The sequence below is a fragment of the Gymnoscopelus braueri genome, assembly GCF_963280865.1.
Source record: "Gymnoscopelus braueri genome assembly, chromosome: 22".
Classification (NCBI taxonomy): domain Eukaryota; kingdom Metazoa; phylum Chordata; class Actinopteri; order Myctophiformes; family Myctophidae; genus Gymnoscopelus; species Gymnoscopelus braueri.
In genome coordinates this window covers 35,067,825-35,086,606 of record NC_137624.1, presented here as the reverse complement: position 1 = coordinate 35,086,606, position 18,782 = coordinate 35,067,825, and the positions used below count along the sequence as shown (strand labels likewise).

At 42.2% G+C, this 18,782-nt stretch overlaps 1 protein-coding gene across 1 annotated transcript in view; it reads right to left on the bottom strand.

Annotated features, from left to right (window-relative positions):
- Positions 1 to 207: 207 nt before the first annotated feature.
- Positions 208 to 18,782, bottom strand: part of LOC308078981 (chymotrypsinogen B-like) — a gene marked incomplete at both ends in the record, with an annotated part of 32,727 nt that continues 14,152 nt past the window's right edge. Inside the window, 6 exons of the mRNA XM_080420320.1 lie at positions 208 to 236; positions 421 to 564; positions 1,771 to 1,858; positions 11,133 to 11,330; positions 15,116 to 15,264; positions 18,296 to 18,427. Coding sequence (XP_080276446.1) covers positions 208 to 236; positions 421 to 564; positions 1,771 to 1,858; positions 11,133 to 11,330; positions 15,116 to 15,264; positions 18,296 to 18,427 — 740 coding nt within the window. The remainder of the gene's footprint in view (positions 237 to 420; positions 565 to 1,770; positions 1,859 to 11,132; positions 11,331 to 15,115; positions 15,265 to 18,295; positions 18,428 to 18,782) is intronic.

The following is an 18,782-nucleotide window of genomic DNA, read 5'->3' as shown; positions in this document are numbered from 1 at the left end:
ATGTTATCTCTATGCAAATTGGCGTTTTTTTCATGAGCGTTTAAACGCCTAAATGGAAAAGCGTGCTTTTTTTCTCCCTAGACCCGAGCTTTCAAGCTTTTTTTTTAAAGCTTTGAAACTGTAGGCGTTTTAAAGCTCAATTCTAGCCAATCAGAGCACAGCATGATCTGAGTAGGCGGGGACTAGCTCATTCACCCAAAAAGAATGTCAGCCCTCTGCTCGCACAGCCTCGCAGCCTGCTCGCAGCAGAGACGGAGATGCGGTTTCCGAAAGAAACATCTATTTTTTTAAATAAAGGCTGTATATGTAATATTAATGGTGATTTGGCAAGAACATGGCATATATATGGTCGGAAATAAAAGGATATGTGACCAACAAGTCGTGAAAGCAGTTCAAACTGGTTATGTTCCGTGATGTTACAGGCCCCTCTCTCCACCAGCTCACCCCGGGGAGAAGAGAGCCCGCTGGGGGCGGACAGGTCACACGGTCCGCTGTGGTCCCCACAGTGGACCACAGCCCGGTTTTCCGCCCGGTGGGTAGATGAACACCGGAGGCCAAATTGGACTACACACACCCACACAAAACGAATATTAAAGTTACTACATACTGTCATGAATTAATAATAACCTTTATCACCGAGACATGTCGTGTGTGTGTGTGTGTGTGTGTGTGTGTGTCAGTGGTGGAAAAATAACTATTTTTTTTTAAAAAGTAAAAGTATCAATACTGCAATATAGAAACACTCAAGTAAACGTCTGGTAATCCAAATTTACTTGAGTAAAAGTACAAAAGTATTGGCATCACAATGTACTTAAAGTACCAAAAGTAAAAGTACTCATTATGCGGTCGTCTGATCCGCTGATGATCCATGTTGTCGCTATGACATATGGGAATCATGTCAGTTGAAAGATAGATGGATAGATCATCTATCCATTTATCTTTCAACTTTTGCAATGAGATGAGGCGATTGATAGATCACATAGATTAGAATATAGGCCTATGCATAAGATAGATAGATAGATAGATAGATAGATAGATAAAATACCTCAAGTACTTAAGTACAGTACTTGAGTATATGTACTTAGTTACTTTAGCTCTGTCACTGTCCCCCTAACCATTGAATGCCGATCGTGGACTAAAAACACACACCCACAAAACAAAATATTAAAGTTTTTAATCTAGCAGATGTGCTAGACCTACATCTATAGAGTATAGACAGACAACAGAAGTTTAAACACAGCTCCAGTCCGGTGGTCGCGACACGGTCGTGAGGAGATGCCGGGCCATTTCCCCACTGGTCTCTTGTAGATCTGCTATTTTCAAGCTGGTGCAGGCAGCAGGTTCCCTGGTGCTTTTTCCACACAGCATTTGCGAATTTATATGAATGTTTTTAATTACCAGCTGTGCATGTTAAAGTACTGAAGATTGTTAAACTTGGGCAATTATATACTTTCATTAATTAATGAATAACCTTTATCACACACCGAGTGTGTGTGATGATCACTCTAGGTCTAGGAGCTCTGAATCAGTCCTTCCACCCCTCTCGAGAGGAGCACGGCACCGGACGGGTCTTCGGACGGTGCTGCTGTCCCGTGTACACACACACACACACACACACACACACACACACACACACACACACACACACACACACACACACACACACACACACACACACACACACACACACACACACACTCAGTGTATATATAATGTCGCTCCACTAATAGCGAAGCATCAAACTATGAAATAAACTATCTGTCTGTCTACGGGCTCCGGCCTTGGAGGGAGCGGGACTCCCGCAGTCACCTCTGCCCCAAGACAGCAGCTGCTGAGCGGGGAGACGAGAGGCGAACGTCTGCAAAAAAACAGGAAATACTGCAACATGATTTCTTATTTTAACTTGTTAATTTGTGTATATAAAATATAGATTCCCTGTCGAATCTCATAATTACACCAACTTTGTTCTTGTGAAGTAGTTAGTTTGTGCTTTTTTATTAGTTTGTGCTTTTTTATTGAGATTTGGTCATTTCTAGCACAGGGAACCACAGAGATGTGCTCGCCATGATCGGGCTCCTATGACGGGCTCCACGGAGAGCAGCATGTGGGGGTAGCGACCGGACGGCTCGTTGAGTAATTTAGCAGCTTGTTCATAAACATTCTGTAGATTTTTTATCCATAAATAGGTTATGTAGTAACTAAATATAGACTTATTTCTCATCTACAGCTGCTATTTTTCATTTTTGACTTCATAATGCGCATCTGCTCAAACAGCCTGTTTTTGTCTCGCCTCGAAAAGCACACTTGAGGAGACTTGAGTGACAGCTTCTTGGACACGCCCAGTTTGATCCAAAAAACGCCAATTCAAATGGATTTCTGCGTTTTTTTCACATAGGCGTCCTTTGGTGTGAAAGCAGCATTAGGGTCCATTTGGTTCCATGTGTAAACTCTCAAAGTTACAGACCTGTAAGGGTCCATTTGGTTCCATGTGTAAACTATCAGAGTTACAGACCTGTCAGGGTCCATTTGGTTCCATGTGTACACTCTCAGAGTTACAGACCTGTAAGGGTCCATTTGGTTCCATGTGTACACTCTCAGAGTTACAGACCTGTAAGGGTCCATTTGGTTCCATGTGTAAACTCTCAGAGTTACAGACCTGTAAGGGTCCATTTGGTTCCATGTGTACACTCTCAGAGTTACAGACCTGTAAGGGTCCATTTGGTTCCATGTGTAAACTCTCAGAGTTACAGACCTGTAAGGGTCCATTTGGTTCCATGTTTACACTCTCAGAGTTACAGACCTGTAATAGTCCGTGAGCCAGGACCCCAAAAATGGGGTCATCATTACCATCTGGGGGGATTAATTCTCATAGTGATTTTTGGGTAGGTATACACCCCTAGAGCTAGGAAAAATGTGATAGCCTTGCATCGGTGGTAGCTATCTGTGTGTTATCACTCCTTTTATAACCACAAGCCAAAACACAGTTTTCAAAATCCGAATGAAGCATTCTACTTCAAACTGATGGTTCTCTCTTATTATTGACCCTCTCTCTCTGAATAATGGTTGGGATAAAGCTCAGACTATATATTGTCCAGAAAGGTTGTTAAAATTTGCATATCTAGAATATTTTTCTATTACAGGCAGTGACAACATAGTGACTATATGTGACATAAGATGTACTTTGGTTTTAATGAAAGATGGAACACAAAGGGTTCCTTTGTAAATTACCTATAGATTTAAAACCATGTTAGATTCTAAGGAAATGTATTATGAAATTCAATAAACAGAATATAGTGCAATGGGTAAGAAAATATCCAAAATGGCCACTAAACACACGCCTGACAATTTTTTACTTTTAATCCGCTTCTCTTAGAATACCTCTGTTTAATACCTCTTTTTTAGGGTTTTCATATGTAGAATCCATTCCTGATGTTATTTTTTTTAAATCAGGTCAATCATGTCAAAGGTCAGGTCAAGGTTAAAATTGACCTCTGGGAGAACAACAAATGGAAACAACTTGATGAACATTCATGGTTCACTATTCATGATTTTGTTTTGTGAAAAGTGTCATTAACATGTCACAAGAACTGGTATTCATAATAACATGAATGTAAAATGATATAATCTAATGTCAAATATGTATCTTTTGCAACTACATCTGTATTCTCCAACCCACATCCTGTTCTACCTCATCCTTACAAGTATCCTCCTTATTAACATCACTCCTCATCTGTAGCTTGAACATATCATCAGTAACCATCTTCACCAGAGCAGTTACAGTACATCAGTGATGTACTTCTCACTCTCTGTGCCCTAAATTGATATTGCACCATGTCACATAGCTCTGACGGTGGGGTCACCCTTAGCAATGACAGGAACAAGAATATCCTAGATCTCCTATCCAAATTTTGTGACATCAAACGACTTGTCAGGTGGGGCTTGGTGGTCTGCCACTTTCCACAACATCACTTGTAAATAAATGAGCCCACATGTGGTGCAACAGGTTGGTCGGTGTTGGAGGAAGGGCCATTGACTTGTGGCACCCACCTCACCCAGCACATCAGGGTAGCCTGGGAAGTTCCCTGCCAGCAAAGTGTAGTGTGCTCTGATCTTGCCTTTGTCATACATATAAGACTGTCCCATCCCAATGCTCCATCTATACTTTACACTGTAGGTCCACCTGATACACCCCAATACACAGCATACAACAGGACAAGAACATCAGTGTAATCACTGAGCATGTGTATCACACCCTTTCCAGAGATGGCTGCATCAGGGATATAGGAACTCATGGTGATGTCTGCCTCATCATGACTAAATGCAGTATCTATCGTCAGCACTGAAGGTGTACAACATGCTCAACGGCTTCTGCTTAATGTTCTTACTCTTCATGATGACATCTCATGTGGGTAAAGGACATTACTATTCACAACAGCATGGGGGCAAATTAGCCAAGGATGGGATTGAAGAGATGATCTTTCTGTGTGTGAGGAATCCTACACCCCAATATTTTATGACCAAGACACACCAGTGCTTCAACTCTCCCTCTGTTTCTGCACATTTTGGGGAAGGCTTCAGTCCACTCCACTCACATGCATCATGACAGCATCTTTCCTGATCGTTATGTCTGCTCCCCAGACTGGTCAGCAGAGACAGTGATCCAGAATCCATCATGGTGCCGACAGACAAGGTCTAGCTTAGCCTCTATGCTATGGCATGGAGCACATGCATCTTCAGCAGGCACTGGGTTAGATATCAAGCACACTGCACATGGCCAGCATGGAAGAAGTGCTTCAGTCATGTGCTTCATGAGAGAAAAGGTGAAGTTAATGTCAATGTGTCTCCCTGCGCATTCAAACTGGTGGATGTGAAGTGTAGGAAGAAGTTGTCTACCCACTGTCAGCCAGTAGGATGGAGATGTGCAGTGTCCAGGTAGGCTACTGCTGTATCTGTTCAAATGTCTTTGGCCAAGTTGATAGAAACCACTTCAGAGTGCTGCTGATACACTCAGGACTGACCACTGAACTTGCCTGTCATGTTCTGCAACCACATGCATTTCCACTTCCAGTGCTGAACCTTGCATCAGTTTTGCAATGCAGCTGAAGAATGACTGTATAACATGCATCCCACCGGGATGCACAATTACATTATAGAGCTTATATACCTGCAAGGTGTCATCAAACGGCTCCATGTCAATTGTGAGGTGAATAGGGCCTGCTGTACATGTCAACCAGTGACCATATCTGCTGCCTGCTTGGACACCTGGTTGGACGATAAGGTGCGAGAGAGACCTTGACCTGACCTTTAGCACATAGGCCAAAGACTGACCAGCAAGTCAAAATATAACATTAGAAATAGATTCTACACCTATGAATGCCCCCCCCCCCCCCCCCCCCCCAGGTCCCCATATGAATCACGTTCACGAAGTTCACAGATTCCCTCACACAACTGCAATATTTTGTTGTTTTTAACATAATTTAGTACAATGGAACATCACCATGTGATGGACACCATCTTTGATTTGGCAATAAAAAAATAACTGATGGTAATTTCACTGATTCAGCCATATTTCCTGAACCCTAAGACCTAGTTTTAGTGCAAAACCACCTTTCTAGGTTGAACAGTATCATAAAGCCATTTAAGCTCCTGGCAGTCATATTGGACGCCATCTTGAAAATGATGGCTTTACGAGAAATATAATTTCCTAGATTTTTTTGTATGTTCTTAAGCATGCCTAGACGTACCAGAACCAATTGAAAAACCTTTTGTATATTTTTTGGGGGGGGGGGTTAATAGTATGTTTTCATATATTGACCCATGTAATTTTCGCCTAGTGTTATAACATAAAATGCATGATAGCACCCATAAAGCTACCATTGGTGCAAGGCTATCACATATTTTCTAACTCTAGACATGCATACCTTGACAAAAATCACTATGAGCATTAATCCCCTCAGATGGTAATGACCAACCCCCCTGGCTCACGGACTATAAGGGTCCATTTGGTTCCATGTGTACACTCTCAGAGTTACAGACCTGTAAGGGTCAATTTGGTTCCATTTGTACACTCTCAGAGTTACAGAGGTCTTTATAAATAAAGTATTCAATCAATCAATCAATCAAAAATACACTTTAAAAACAACCACAGCCGCAACAAGCAATATTTACAAACAACTGAACAGAAAAACAAGCTCAAATCACTTATTCACCTGTTTCCTAGGTTGTGTGTTTTCCACTTCCTGTCGATTTCATTGGATATCATTGGTCATCTGACCAGTTTCATTGGATTTCATTGGATCAAATCAACAAGAAGTGGAAAACACACAGCCTAAGAAACAGGTGAATAATAAGCAGACAGACATGAGGTGCCAGAGTAGGTACTGAACTGGTAACCTCTCTCTAGCTAAGGGGTCCCTGCTTCATCTCTCTCTCTGCTAAGGGGTCCCTGCTTCATCTCTCTCTCAGCTAAGGGGTCCCTGCGTCATCTCTCTCTCAGCTAAGGGGTCCCTGCTTCATCTCTTTCTCAGCTAGGGGGTCCCTGCTTCATCTCTCTCTCTCAGCTAAGGGGTCCCTGCTTCATCTCTCTCTCTCTCAGCTAAGGGGTCCCTGCTTCATCTCTTTCTCAGCTAGGGGGTCCCTGCTTCATCTCTCTCTCTCAGCTAAGGGGTCCCTGCTTCATCTGTCTCTCAGCTAAGGGGTCCTGCTTCATCTCTCTCTCAGCTAAGGGGTCCCTGTTTCATCTCTCTCTCTCAGTTAAGGGGTCCCTGCTTCATCTCTCTCTCAGCTAAGGGGTCCCTGCTTCATCTCTCTCTCAGCTAAGGGGTCCCTGCTTCATCTGTCTCTCTCAGCTAGGGGTCCCTGCTTCATCTCTCTCTCTCAGCTAAGGGGTCCCTGCTTCATCTGTCTCTCAGCTAAGGGGTCCCTGCTTCATCTCTCTCTCAGCTAAGGGGTCCCTGCTTCATCTCTCTCTCAGCTAGGGGTCCCTGCTTCATCTCTCTCTCAGCTAAGGGGTCCCTGCTTCATCTCTCTCTCAGCTAAAGGGGTCCTTGCTTCATCTCTCTCTCAGCTAGGGGGTCCCTGCTTCATCTCTCTCTCTCAGCTAAGGGGTCCCTGCTTCATATCTCTCTCAGCTAAGGGGTCCCTGCTTCATCTCTCTCTCAGCTAGGGGGTCCCTGCTTCATCTCTCTCTCAGCTAAGGGGTTCCTGCTTCATCTCTCTCTCAGCTAAAGGTGTCCTTGCTTCATCTCTCTCTCAGCTAGGGGGTCCCTGCTTCATCTCTCTCTCTCAGCTAAGGGGTCCCTGCTTCATATCTCTCTCAGCTAAGGGGTCCCTGCTTCATCTCTCTCTCAGCTAAGGGGTCCCCCCTCCTCCTCCTCCTCCTCCTCCTCCTCCTCCTCCTCATCATCATCAGAGAGTTTATTATTTAGCCACATTAGCTAACATTAACCCCTATCAGTATGTTGTGTACATTGTACTGATAGTGTTTACCAGGTGTGTGTGTGTGTGTGTGTGTGTGTGTGTGTGTGTGTGTGTGTGTGTGTGTGTGTGTGTGTGTGTGTGTGTGTGTGTGTGTGTGTGTGTGTGTGTGTGTGTGTGTACCTGCCGCTCTGGACGCACAGCCTGCTGCGGCACAGGGCGCCGCCATGTTGGATTATGGAGGACGGTCACGTGACGTGAGGGACATGTGACGAGGTGCCGGAGAGCACCGTTGCCAGATTTAGTGAGAGAAACAAGCAAACCAGGTCTATAATATAATGACCACAGGAGCACTGTAAACCTATACATGATTTGCAATTACATAGTATTTCTGTATTTTGTGATGATATTGAACTGTTGGTGCCACTTTATATGCCCCCAATAGGACCCCAATTGAAACAAAACCGCAAGGACTTTTTTGGACGTACCTTTTAGACAAAGTGTTTGACTGTACTGTGCTGTTTTTTACATTTATGTCTAATAAAGTATTCAATCAATCAATCAATCAATCAATCAACCAATATGTACAAGTTACAATTTAGGCATTTATCAGACGCTCTTAATCCAGAGCGATTTACAGTAAGCAAGGACAACACAAGATAATACATCACATGCATATTATTACATTACATTACAGTCATTTAGCAGACGCTTTTATCCAAAGCGACTTACAATAAGTGTATTCAACATAGGTAGGGAACGAAAACTACTAATCACCAGAAGTCTTTAGTGCATTTTCTGCAAAAACAAGCAACCAAGAGTATACCTAGCGCTAAGGTAAAAGTGCAATATATCAGCTACCTATTTCCTTAAACAGATGAGACAAAATAGCTAAATCAAATGAGCATGAGCTAAAACAAATAAGTGTATCGACTAAACAAGATCCAATAAACAATCCAATAATCCAATAAACAATACAGCAATAGAAAACAAGCGTTCGTACAACTAGTTAACAACAAGTAGGTCAGGCAGAGAGGAAGGGTAGTGTTTCCTGAAGAGGTGAGTTTTCAGCCTGCGGCGAAATATGGGCAGTGACTCTGCTGTCCTAACATCAGTGGGAAGTTCATTCCACCACTGTGGGGCCAGAACAGAAAAGAGTCGTGACCGTGTGGATCGGCCAGAAGGACCCTTGAGTGACGAGGCAATCAGTCGCCCCGAGGTGGCAGACCGAAGTGGTCGGGCAGGGGTGTAGGCATCGACCATAGCCCGGAGGTAGGAAGGAGCTGTTCCTTTCACTGCCCTATAGGCTAGCACCAGGGTTTTGAACTGGATGCGAGCCGCTACGGGGAGCCAGTGTAGAGAGCGGAGAAGGATGGTTGTGTGGGAGAACTTGGGGCGGTTGAACACCAGACGACCCGCAGCTTTCTGAACAAGCTCCAGAGGTTTGATGGCAGATGCCGGAGCACCAGCAAGGAGGGAGTTGCAGTAGTCCAGGCGGGAGATGACGAGAGCCTGGATGAGCACCTGGGCTGCCTTCTCCGTGAGGAAGGGGCGAATCCTCCTGATGTTGTAGAGCAGGAATCTGCAGGACCTCGTCACTGATGCGATGTTTGCCGAGAACGTCAGTTGATCGTCCAGGGTCACACCCAGATTCTTCGCAGTCCGAGTTGAGGTCACCACAGCAAATAGAAATAGTAATCCAATAATAAAGTAATACATAAGTAAACCAATAATCTATTAATAACTAATATGTACGTAAACCAAGAACCTATCATCAGCCTGTTCATTGAAACTATACACACTAACATAACATGCTAACTAAGTTACATTTGATCCTTTTCATAATCCTGCAAGGTGGTCAAGGCTAGGTCTAGTGCTACGGGCTGAGATGGAGTCTGAAGAGGTGAGTCTTCAGATTACAGCAGAAGATTGGGAGTGAGTCTGCAGTTCTGACTGCAATGGGGAGTTCATTCCATGTTGGGAGCCAGAAGGGAGAATAAACATGTCTCTGGCATTTGGCTCTCCTTGATAAAAAACTAAAAGGAGAAAAAAATACTACAGTTAGCATTGTTAACTCTGTCTGTTCATTGAATAGGACAGTGGGTGTCAAAGTGTGGTCCAGGGACCCTCATGTTCCTTGAGGGGGTTCCAAATGGACCCTCACAGACCCGTATCTCTAAGAGTGTACACATGGAACCAAATGGACCCTTAATATGTCCATTTGGTTCCATTTAACCCGTTCAGACCGGGAACGCATCTGTGTCATCTAAAAAAATAGCAGATCTACAAGCTCATAGCGCGGCACCGAGTGTCTGGATGTGCAATTTTTTTTAAAATCATGAACATTTTTGAAAATCTTGTAATATTTATATTTTTATAGTGAACATTTATAACTCAAATCTGGGTCTGGGCCATAGCGTGGCGGTCCAGGCACCCTAGGCTGCAATGCCATATATATTGACAGCGTGTCGCGGGTTCGACTACCGTTCCCGACGACCTTTGCTGCGTGTCACCTCCCCATTTCTTGTCAGCCTACTTTCCCTCTCTAATAAAGGCATAAAAAGCTATAAAAATCACACCCAGTGTGAAGTGGGCGGTGTGTGGTCACAGTGGTCATCACAGTGATGGAAGTTCACTTAAAGAAAAGTAATATTGTGGACCAACCATTGTACACCCCTAACTTAAAAAAAACCATAATGTGTTTTTTATAAAAAAAAACATAAATGTGTTTTTTTTAAGTGCATAGTCCTATTTATAGGGCTATGCACATGTGTCATGTTTCACTAGCCAATCACAGTCCTGAATAGACTGTGATTGGCCAATCACGGTGCAGGGTTAGGGGGGTACACTGGTGGCCAATCACAGCGCAGGGTTGGGGGGGTGCAAATGTGAAACCTCACATATAGGGGCGGTTTCACCGCCCAAAAAAATACATCGTTAAGAATGTCTTCTAAATCCTGACAGTTTAAAAAAAAAACATATGTTGCTATAATATTAGTGCTTAAACTTTTTCATGTCAAAGACCCCCAAAATGATATGTATCTGGACACAGACCCCATCTCAGGGACCCCCCAGATGCAAATATTTGAGTTAAAAATGTTCGCTTTGAAAAAAATATATATCCAAAGATTTGCACAAATGTTCACGATATATATATATTTTTGAAGATCTACAAGCTCATAGCGCTGCACTCGGTGCCACGCTTAAGGTTAAGACTTGGGGCGGCCATAGCTGAGTGGTTAGTGAGCCCGCCTAGGGAGCCAGAGGCCCTGGTTGCCCCAGGTACGATTCCAGGCCACGCCAGCATATGTGTCGATGAAATTAGATTTGTCCCTGAGCAAGACTCTTAACCCCTAATTGCTCACAGGCCCTCATTGGAAACAAGCCCGCAAGGACTAACATTGTATTATGCATTATTATCAATTTAATATCTCTAGTAACATTGCATTATGTACTATTATACAACTTAATATAAATGGTATATTGTGCATTTATATAGCGCTTTTATCCAAAGCGCTTTACATAGATTGTTCATTACATTCACCCATTCACCCAGTATTATGCATTACTATCAATTTAATATCTCTAGTAACATTAGCAGCATACTCAGTTACTTGCTAATCATAACATAATTTATTGTGTCATATCTGCATGAAGGTGAACTTTAACCTGTCTTACAACATGCTTGCTTATCACTTATCACTCAATGGAAGTACAGTATGGTCATCATCATATGAGTAATCATAATCTTTCTGATCAGTAGACTTTTTCTCATTAATCCATTCCACATATCTGTAGACATTGGCGTAGACACCAGGGCTGTTGCTCTCATCACAATCAGACCCCCAGCTCACCAAACCAGCGACGTAGTGAATCCCATCCTGTTCACACATCAGAGGACCACCTGAATCACCCTGTAAAGACAACCAGTTTAATACAGAGTTATTATAAAGACTTTAACCAGAATAGATAGATATAATACTTTATTGGCATTTTATTGATGTAACTACAAAGGACATTATTAAAGCCTAAATGCCAACACTCACTGAATGGTTCCCTCTTGGCCTATAAGATACACACACTGGGATACACAACATGGATTGATATCTAAAAATCATTCATAATCAAGTATCGCCCTGTATCCGTTCTGTGTTCAGTTTCTAAATTCATAGAACAATTAATATCAGGAACGATATCTCCATTCAAGAACTCATCTCCTCCCTGCTCTCTTTGCCAGCCTGTGGCTTAGAGTGGAGGAGAGTCTCTCTTATCAAAATGTATATGGTTCACAGTATTGTAAATAATACTGCTCCAAAATATTTATGCTCCTGTTAAAAAAAGCTACCTCGATGACAAAATTGAGGAAAATCAAAACAAACCACGAGAGCTTTGGAAGCTATTCAACTAGGCTGCAGCAAAAAAATTAAAACCAGGTTTACAAACATAAACCTCAAGGTGAAGGAGACTCTCACTACAACAAATCGGGAAGTGAGTAAAATCCTCAACATATTCTTTACGACCGTAGCCTCAGAACTGGTTGAAAAACTACCCCCTCACTCTGGGTGCTATGTAAAGAGTATGTTGACTCATTTTAAAACAAGGTGTACACAAAGATGATTTTAAACTCTCCCCTGTGACAACAGATGAGGTGTTTAAAAAATTGAGTGCACTTCAACAACACAGAGCCACAGGACTCGACAATATCCCCGCCAAATTTCTAAAAGACTCAGCCGCCTCCATTGCTCCAATCATTACTCACATAATAAACCTCTCCATCATACAGGGACGGGTCCCTAACGACTTCAAAAAAGCAAGGGTGACCCCTCTGTACAAAAAAGGAAACCAATTAGACCCTGGCAACTACCACGCTATTTCTATTCTTAGCTCCATCTCCAAAGTCATGGAAAAAATAGTCTATGAACAGGTCGATAAGTATCTTGAAAAATCTAATTTACAAATTCCAATCTGGTTTCAGAACAAACCACTCCACTGACACATGCCTTCTCTATTTGAACGACTCTATCAAACAAGATGTCGACAATGGCAAATATTGCGGCATGGTCATGCTGGACCTCCAGAAGGCATTTGACACCGTTAATTACCCAATTATGATCGATAAGCTTAAAGCAATAGGTTTTGATGATACGTCGGTGAGCTGGATGAGATCCTACCTGGAAGGGAGGGAACAAGTGGTGGAAGTAAACGGCACCCAGTCCCCGCCCCTCCCAGTGACTTGTGGTGTTCCGCAAGGAAGTATACTAGGACCTTTACTGTTCCTGATATATGTGAAAGATATGTCTTCAGCTTGCGACTGCAAACTGTTCCTGTTCGCAGATGACTCGGCTCTGCTGGTCTCGGACAGGAACAGGCTGCAGGTTGAGAAAACTCTCAGCTCTGAACTCAACAAGATCTGCATCTGGCTCTCCGACAACAAACTATCATTACACCTGGGTAAAACTGAATCCATCCTCTTTGGGTTCAGTCCTAACCTTAGCAAGGCTGAGAGCTTCACAATCAAAGTGGGTGATGATGTTATCACAAGAAAGGAGGAAATTACCTACCTGGGTTCCATCTTGGAGGCAAACCTCTCCGGTAACAAAAACGCAGAAAGAGTGATCAAAAAGGTCAACCAAAGAAGCTTTTTGCATAGGATTGAACGTCTAGTCAGTAAGAATACTCTGAAGATTCTTGCAGGGGCCCTCATACAAGGTTATTATGATTATGCATGCACTTCATGGTATCACAACACCTCCAAGGCCTTAAAAACAAGGCTCCAAACATCCCAAAACAAACTAGTGAGGCTACTTCTTGGCCTCAATCACAAAACCCATCTAACCCCTGCTCATTTTGCTAGGATTGGATGGCTTAGGGTTGAGGACAGAGTACAGCAACTTGCTATGGGCCTGGTCTTCAAGATACACCACAACATTGGGATCCCCCTGTATTTGTCTAAATACTTCCTAAATGTTAATGAAGTCCACGATCATAACACCAGAGGCAGCTCCACTGATCATGTTCAACCCAGATTTGGCTCAACTAAGGGAATGAACTCGTTCTCATGCTATTCATCAAAAATGTGGAATGCCCTACCAAAAGGAGTAAAGGAGTGTAAAACCCTACTCACTTTCAAAACTGCCCTAAAGATACACCTTCAGGAGGCTGCAATTCGAAAATGGCCCCTGTCTAAGTGTTAACCTACCCCCCTACCCCCCCCCCCCATTTCTTTTTCTTCTCTTGTACATTTTTTTTCACTCTTCATACCAGTAACCTGTAAGCTGATTGTATGTATGTATAGTAGTGTGTATATCTGTCTGTCTCTTATATGTCATCATGATTTGTGTGCATGGGGATCTCATCTTAAACAAGCTCAGTGCTTAATGAGTCTTCCAGTTTAGTAGACCTTGTATTGTGAATTTGTACTTCCATGTACTGATGTTCTCATGTCTTACTAAATAAAGTACATCAATCAATCAATCAATCAATCAAAACTAATTTTCCAGGGTCAGGGATGTTAATAACTATCCCACCAGAGGTAGCTCCACTAATTGTGTGCCATGCATGCATGTTTAAATCTTGTATGGGAAATGACAAGTCTGCAGCAGTTATGTTGAATGGTTTTCCTGCAGACATCAAGCTTTAAGTCCTCTCTAAAAAGGCTGCGGAATGGCAGTTTGTCCAGATCATAATTTTATTTATCTTATGAGAATCAATGGGACCACAATGGAAATAAGACCTAGGGCTTTTTTTGTGTTATCCTTTTGACTACGACTGTGCAATGTTGTGTTGTTGTACATTTGCTTTGGTCAATAAGTGGGTAGGTGAGTAGGTAGGTAGGTAGGTAGGTAGGTAGGTAGGTAGGTAGGTAGGTAGGTAGGTAGGTAGGTAGGTAGGTAGGTAGATACATAAATATATCTAATTATTTACATCATTTGATTATTCAGCATATAGAGTTGTGAAGTGTGTATTTCTAAAAGCCCAGACATGTCGGTTCTGTAGTTTCTGATTCTATAAGTCTGGTCTGATTTCTCCATCACTCTGCTTTCATCTGAACTCCTCTACTCTGGTCTGATTTCTCCATCACTCTGTTCTCATCTGAGCTCCTCTACTCTGGTCTGATTTCTCCATCACTCTGCTCTCATCTGAGCTCCTCTACTCTGGTCTGATTTCTCCATCACTCTGCTTTCATCTGAGCTCCTCTACTCTGGTCTGATTTCTCCATCACTCTGTTCTCATCTGAGCTCCTCTACTCTGGTCTGATTTCTCCATCACTCTGTTCTCATCTGAACTCCTCTACTCTGGTCTTTCTCTCTGCTCATAGACATATAAAGGTAGACGCCTGCTCTGGCTCTGAGGCGTCTGTATCTCGGGCGCCATATTGGAGGGGGGGGGGGGGAGCTCCCGAGTGCGTAACAGAAGGGAATGTTCGGTAGGCCAATCAGTGGCAGGTGGGGGCGGGACAACTAGATTCTGACAATTCCCGGAAAGGACGTGCTGTGATTGGCCAGTAGTCAACACGCTGTGATTGGTCACTTTGAGTGGCAGCGTGCCCCCTGTAAAATGGCGGCCGCGATACAGGTCGCCTCAGTCAGTCATGTGACTATGCTCCTAGTTTAGAATGTAATGCAATTCACACACACGCACACACACACACACACACACACACACACACACACACACACACACACACACACACACTCACTTGGCAGGCGTCAACTCCTCCCTTCATGTATCCTGCACAGATCATGCCGTCATCCAGTCGGTCTCCATAGACACGTGGATCCATGCAGCTCTGCTTAGAGATCAAGGGAGCCGTGGCTTTCAACAGTCTGCTTGAACGTTTGTTATTCCCTGAGTTTCAAGGATTTCAAGGAATGTTACTTACAAAACACATGTCAACTTATGTTTCCAATGGTAAAGGAATAGAGTGATTACAGAATAGAGGCGAATAGATGACACAGGAACCTTTATGAGGAGGAAATAGTTTCCTCTCAGACATGATTCACTGTCACACAGAACGTGTGTTGGTGAGAGAGCTGTACTGAACAGCTGTACTGAACAGCTGTGCTGAACAACTGAACAGCTGTACTGAACAGCTGTACTGAACAGCTGTACTGAACAGCTGTGCTGAAGAGCTGAACAGCCGTACTGAACAGCTGTACTGAACAGCTGTACTGAACAGCTGTGCTGAACAGCTGTACTGAACAGCTGTGCTGAACAGCTGTTCAGCACAGCTGTTCAGCGTCAGCGTTGCCTGCACATATTTGTACATCCAAATACTTGGAATTCTTATTTGTACAATCCATATTCTCGCTGCCGGGCCGAAACAAACTATCTCTGTTCTTAAACTGATTGATCTTCTTTAATAAATCAGTGCTTTTGAACACCCTTTAAAGGGGAATACCACTCATTTTCAACATTGAAATATGTCTTTAATACACCTGATCAGTGACATACGCAAAAAAGCCAAAAAAGTACACCCTGCGTATGTCACTGATCACATGATCAATTATCCAGTTATAGGCAACATAAGGCGGGGGGGGGCTTTGTTCTTATTTCCACACAACAGCTCTAAGGTGTATTAAAGACATAGTTCAATGTTGAAAATGAGTGGTTTTCCCCTTTAAGTCTGTGTGTTGGTTTTACACATTTGAACAAAGCTCTTCTTGCAGCTGACTAAACCTCCTAACTCCATTGGATCATCAAACTGTTGGTCAAACCTCCTAACTCCAACTCAGGTTTATTATCCGTCTGACTTTGTCATTCTCATCAATGTCCCCAGAACTTTTTTTGTCTAACCCTTTAGCCTTAATGTCTGACTGTACCTCGTGTTTTTTACATTTCTGACTAATAAACTAATCAATCGATCAACGAATCAACAAATCAATCAATCAGTCAATCAATCAATGATGGACAAAACAACTATCTCCACATTAATGATCAAAAACTTCCTAACTCCACTTGAGCTGTATTTGTGCAATAATAATATAATATAATTTGATGGAGTTAAAACTATATGTTTTGTGGACCAGATTGATATGATCTAGAAATATCGATCTAACCAGTCAAATTAATATAGTGATGTATTTTTGGGCCTGCCTGGTCTTGTAAACATGCCTTTTGTAACTCTACTATACTTTCTCTACCAAGGCCATGTAGCTGACTCCATATTTGCTATCTGGTGCCGGCTCCATATGTTTCCAATCAGTAAAAACATGTCTTGGTCAACGCTTTGTGATTTAATGTCCCAATGACCTGTATCTCTGTACGATGACCTATATCTCTGTATGACATACGGGATATTGTCACTAATTTACTCTGTCAGCTGTCGCCCTGTCACAGATAAACCTGCCACATGTCCTATGATATCGAAGGAATAACTTGTTTGTGGAACCAAAAGTTGTACACAAGGACACTATAAGATGAACAACAACTTATTATGATGACACCCTGATGCCTGACAGCTCATCAGATATGATTTGACGTCTAAGGGTCTTAACCAATCGTTAGGATCCACCTTATATCTGATATCCGTACTCCAACTTGTGTATAAATACTATTGCCTGTATTTGTAATATCAGAGAGATATGTTTGCTGTACGGTGCCTCGTGGATGGATTCTTTCTCTTAATACAATGTCAACCTTTTAATTTGAGAACCTGTGTCTGCCTTTGATTTCGTCTCATCCTTTTTACACTGGGTTTTCAGCTGTTTAACTACAAATAGTTTTAATTAACATAGAGCAGGATTTACAACCCTTTATCAACTCTATTAATAATGTATTTGGGTAAAGTGATGATAATATAATGTATTTGATACAATAATAATATAATATAATGTATTTGGGTAAAGTGATGATAATATAATGTATTTGGGTAAAGTGATGATAATATAATGACACATTTAAGTATTTGACAATGTATAAATTCATCATACCAACTTTGATGAGGCTGTACTGTGTTGTTTTAAAAACATGTATTTTTTTTGTTTAATTTCGTTAAAAGTTAAGATTTTGGACATAGTTGGCCTGCCTAACAGCAGAGAATTCATATGTGTACAATCCATATACTTGGAATTCCCAGTCAATTCTCGCGGTGGTTGGGAACCTCTGGGTTAGATCATTTGACAACTTTGACGTATTGCCATCGCTAGCCGACACTTGTTTAAGCAGAGCTTGCAGATCTGCTAAAAACCCAATAAGTATTCACTTATTAGTTATGGTACTCACCATTGTATTTTATATAACAAGGTTGGATGGCTCTCCTTGGCAGAGAGACGAGAACTGCACTGGCATCTGTTCTTATATAAAGCCATACTTGGAGATTGTCCTAGCTACATCTCATAATTTTTTGAATGGGCCCCCGCTGGACCCTATCACATCCGTTCAAGTAGTTTTCTCACATTTAAGGTGCCCAAGGTCAACTCTGAATTTGGTAGATCTGCTTTTAGCTTCTGTGGTCCTACCACATGGAATGACCTGCAGACTACATTGAAATTAACCACTCTAGTACCCTTCAGTCGTTTTAGAACATCTGAACTAGGTGACCAAATGTGTAATGTGTAGATAGATCAGTGGTAATGTGTAGATAGATACATACCAGTGATTCAGATCAGTGTAATGTGTAGATAGATACATACCAGTGATTCAGATCAGTGTAATGTGTAGATAGATACATACCAGTGATTCAGATCAGTGGTAATGTGTATATAGATACATACCAGTGATTCAGATCAGTGGTAATGTGTAGATAGATACATACCAGTGATTCAGATCAATGGTAATGTGTAGATAGATACATACCAGTGATTCAGATCAGTGGTAATGTGTAGATAGATACATACCAGTGATTCAGATCAGTAGTAATGTGTAGATAGATACATACCAGTGAGACCCCATCCAGAGACCACACACTCCTTGCCATCAGGGAAGAGCTGGTTTGGCAGACAGGCAGTTTTAACAAAGAGGTCTTCCACGGCACAGAGAGGACTTCGGGTGACATTCAGCTGAAGTAAAGCTGACACACATAATGGTTCATTAGCATATCTGACAACAATTTACAATTTAGGCATTTAGCAGACACTCTTAATCCAGAGTGATTTACAGTAAGCAAGGTAAACACAAGGTAATACATCAAATACATAGAGACAGTGCAGTGCCTCAATAATCTAGGATCAAAGATAAACCAATGATCAGATTCAGATTCACTTTATTGTCACTTAGACTGGTTAGGTACATACAAGTGAAAAACGCACGCTCGGAAGCTCCAATACAATAAAAACATGGCAAGAATATCAATCAATGAAAGTGCAGAGTGCAAAAGAGGGTTATTGCACAAGTCACTTTTCACTGTTATGTAACAGTCTGATGGC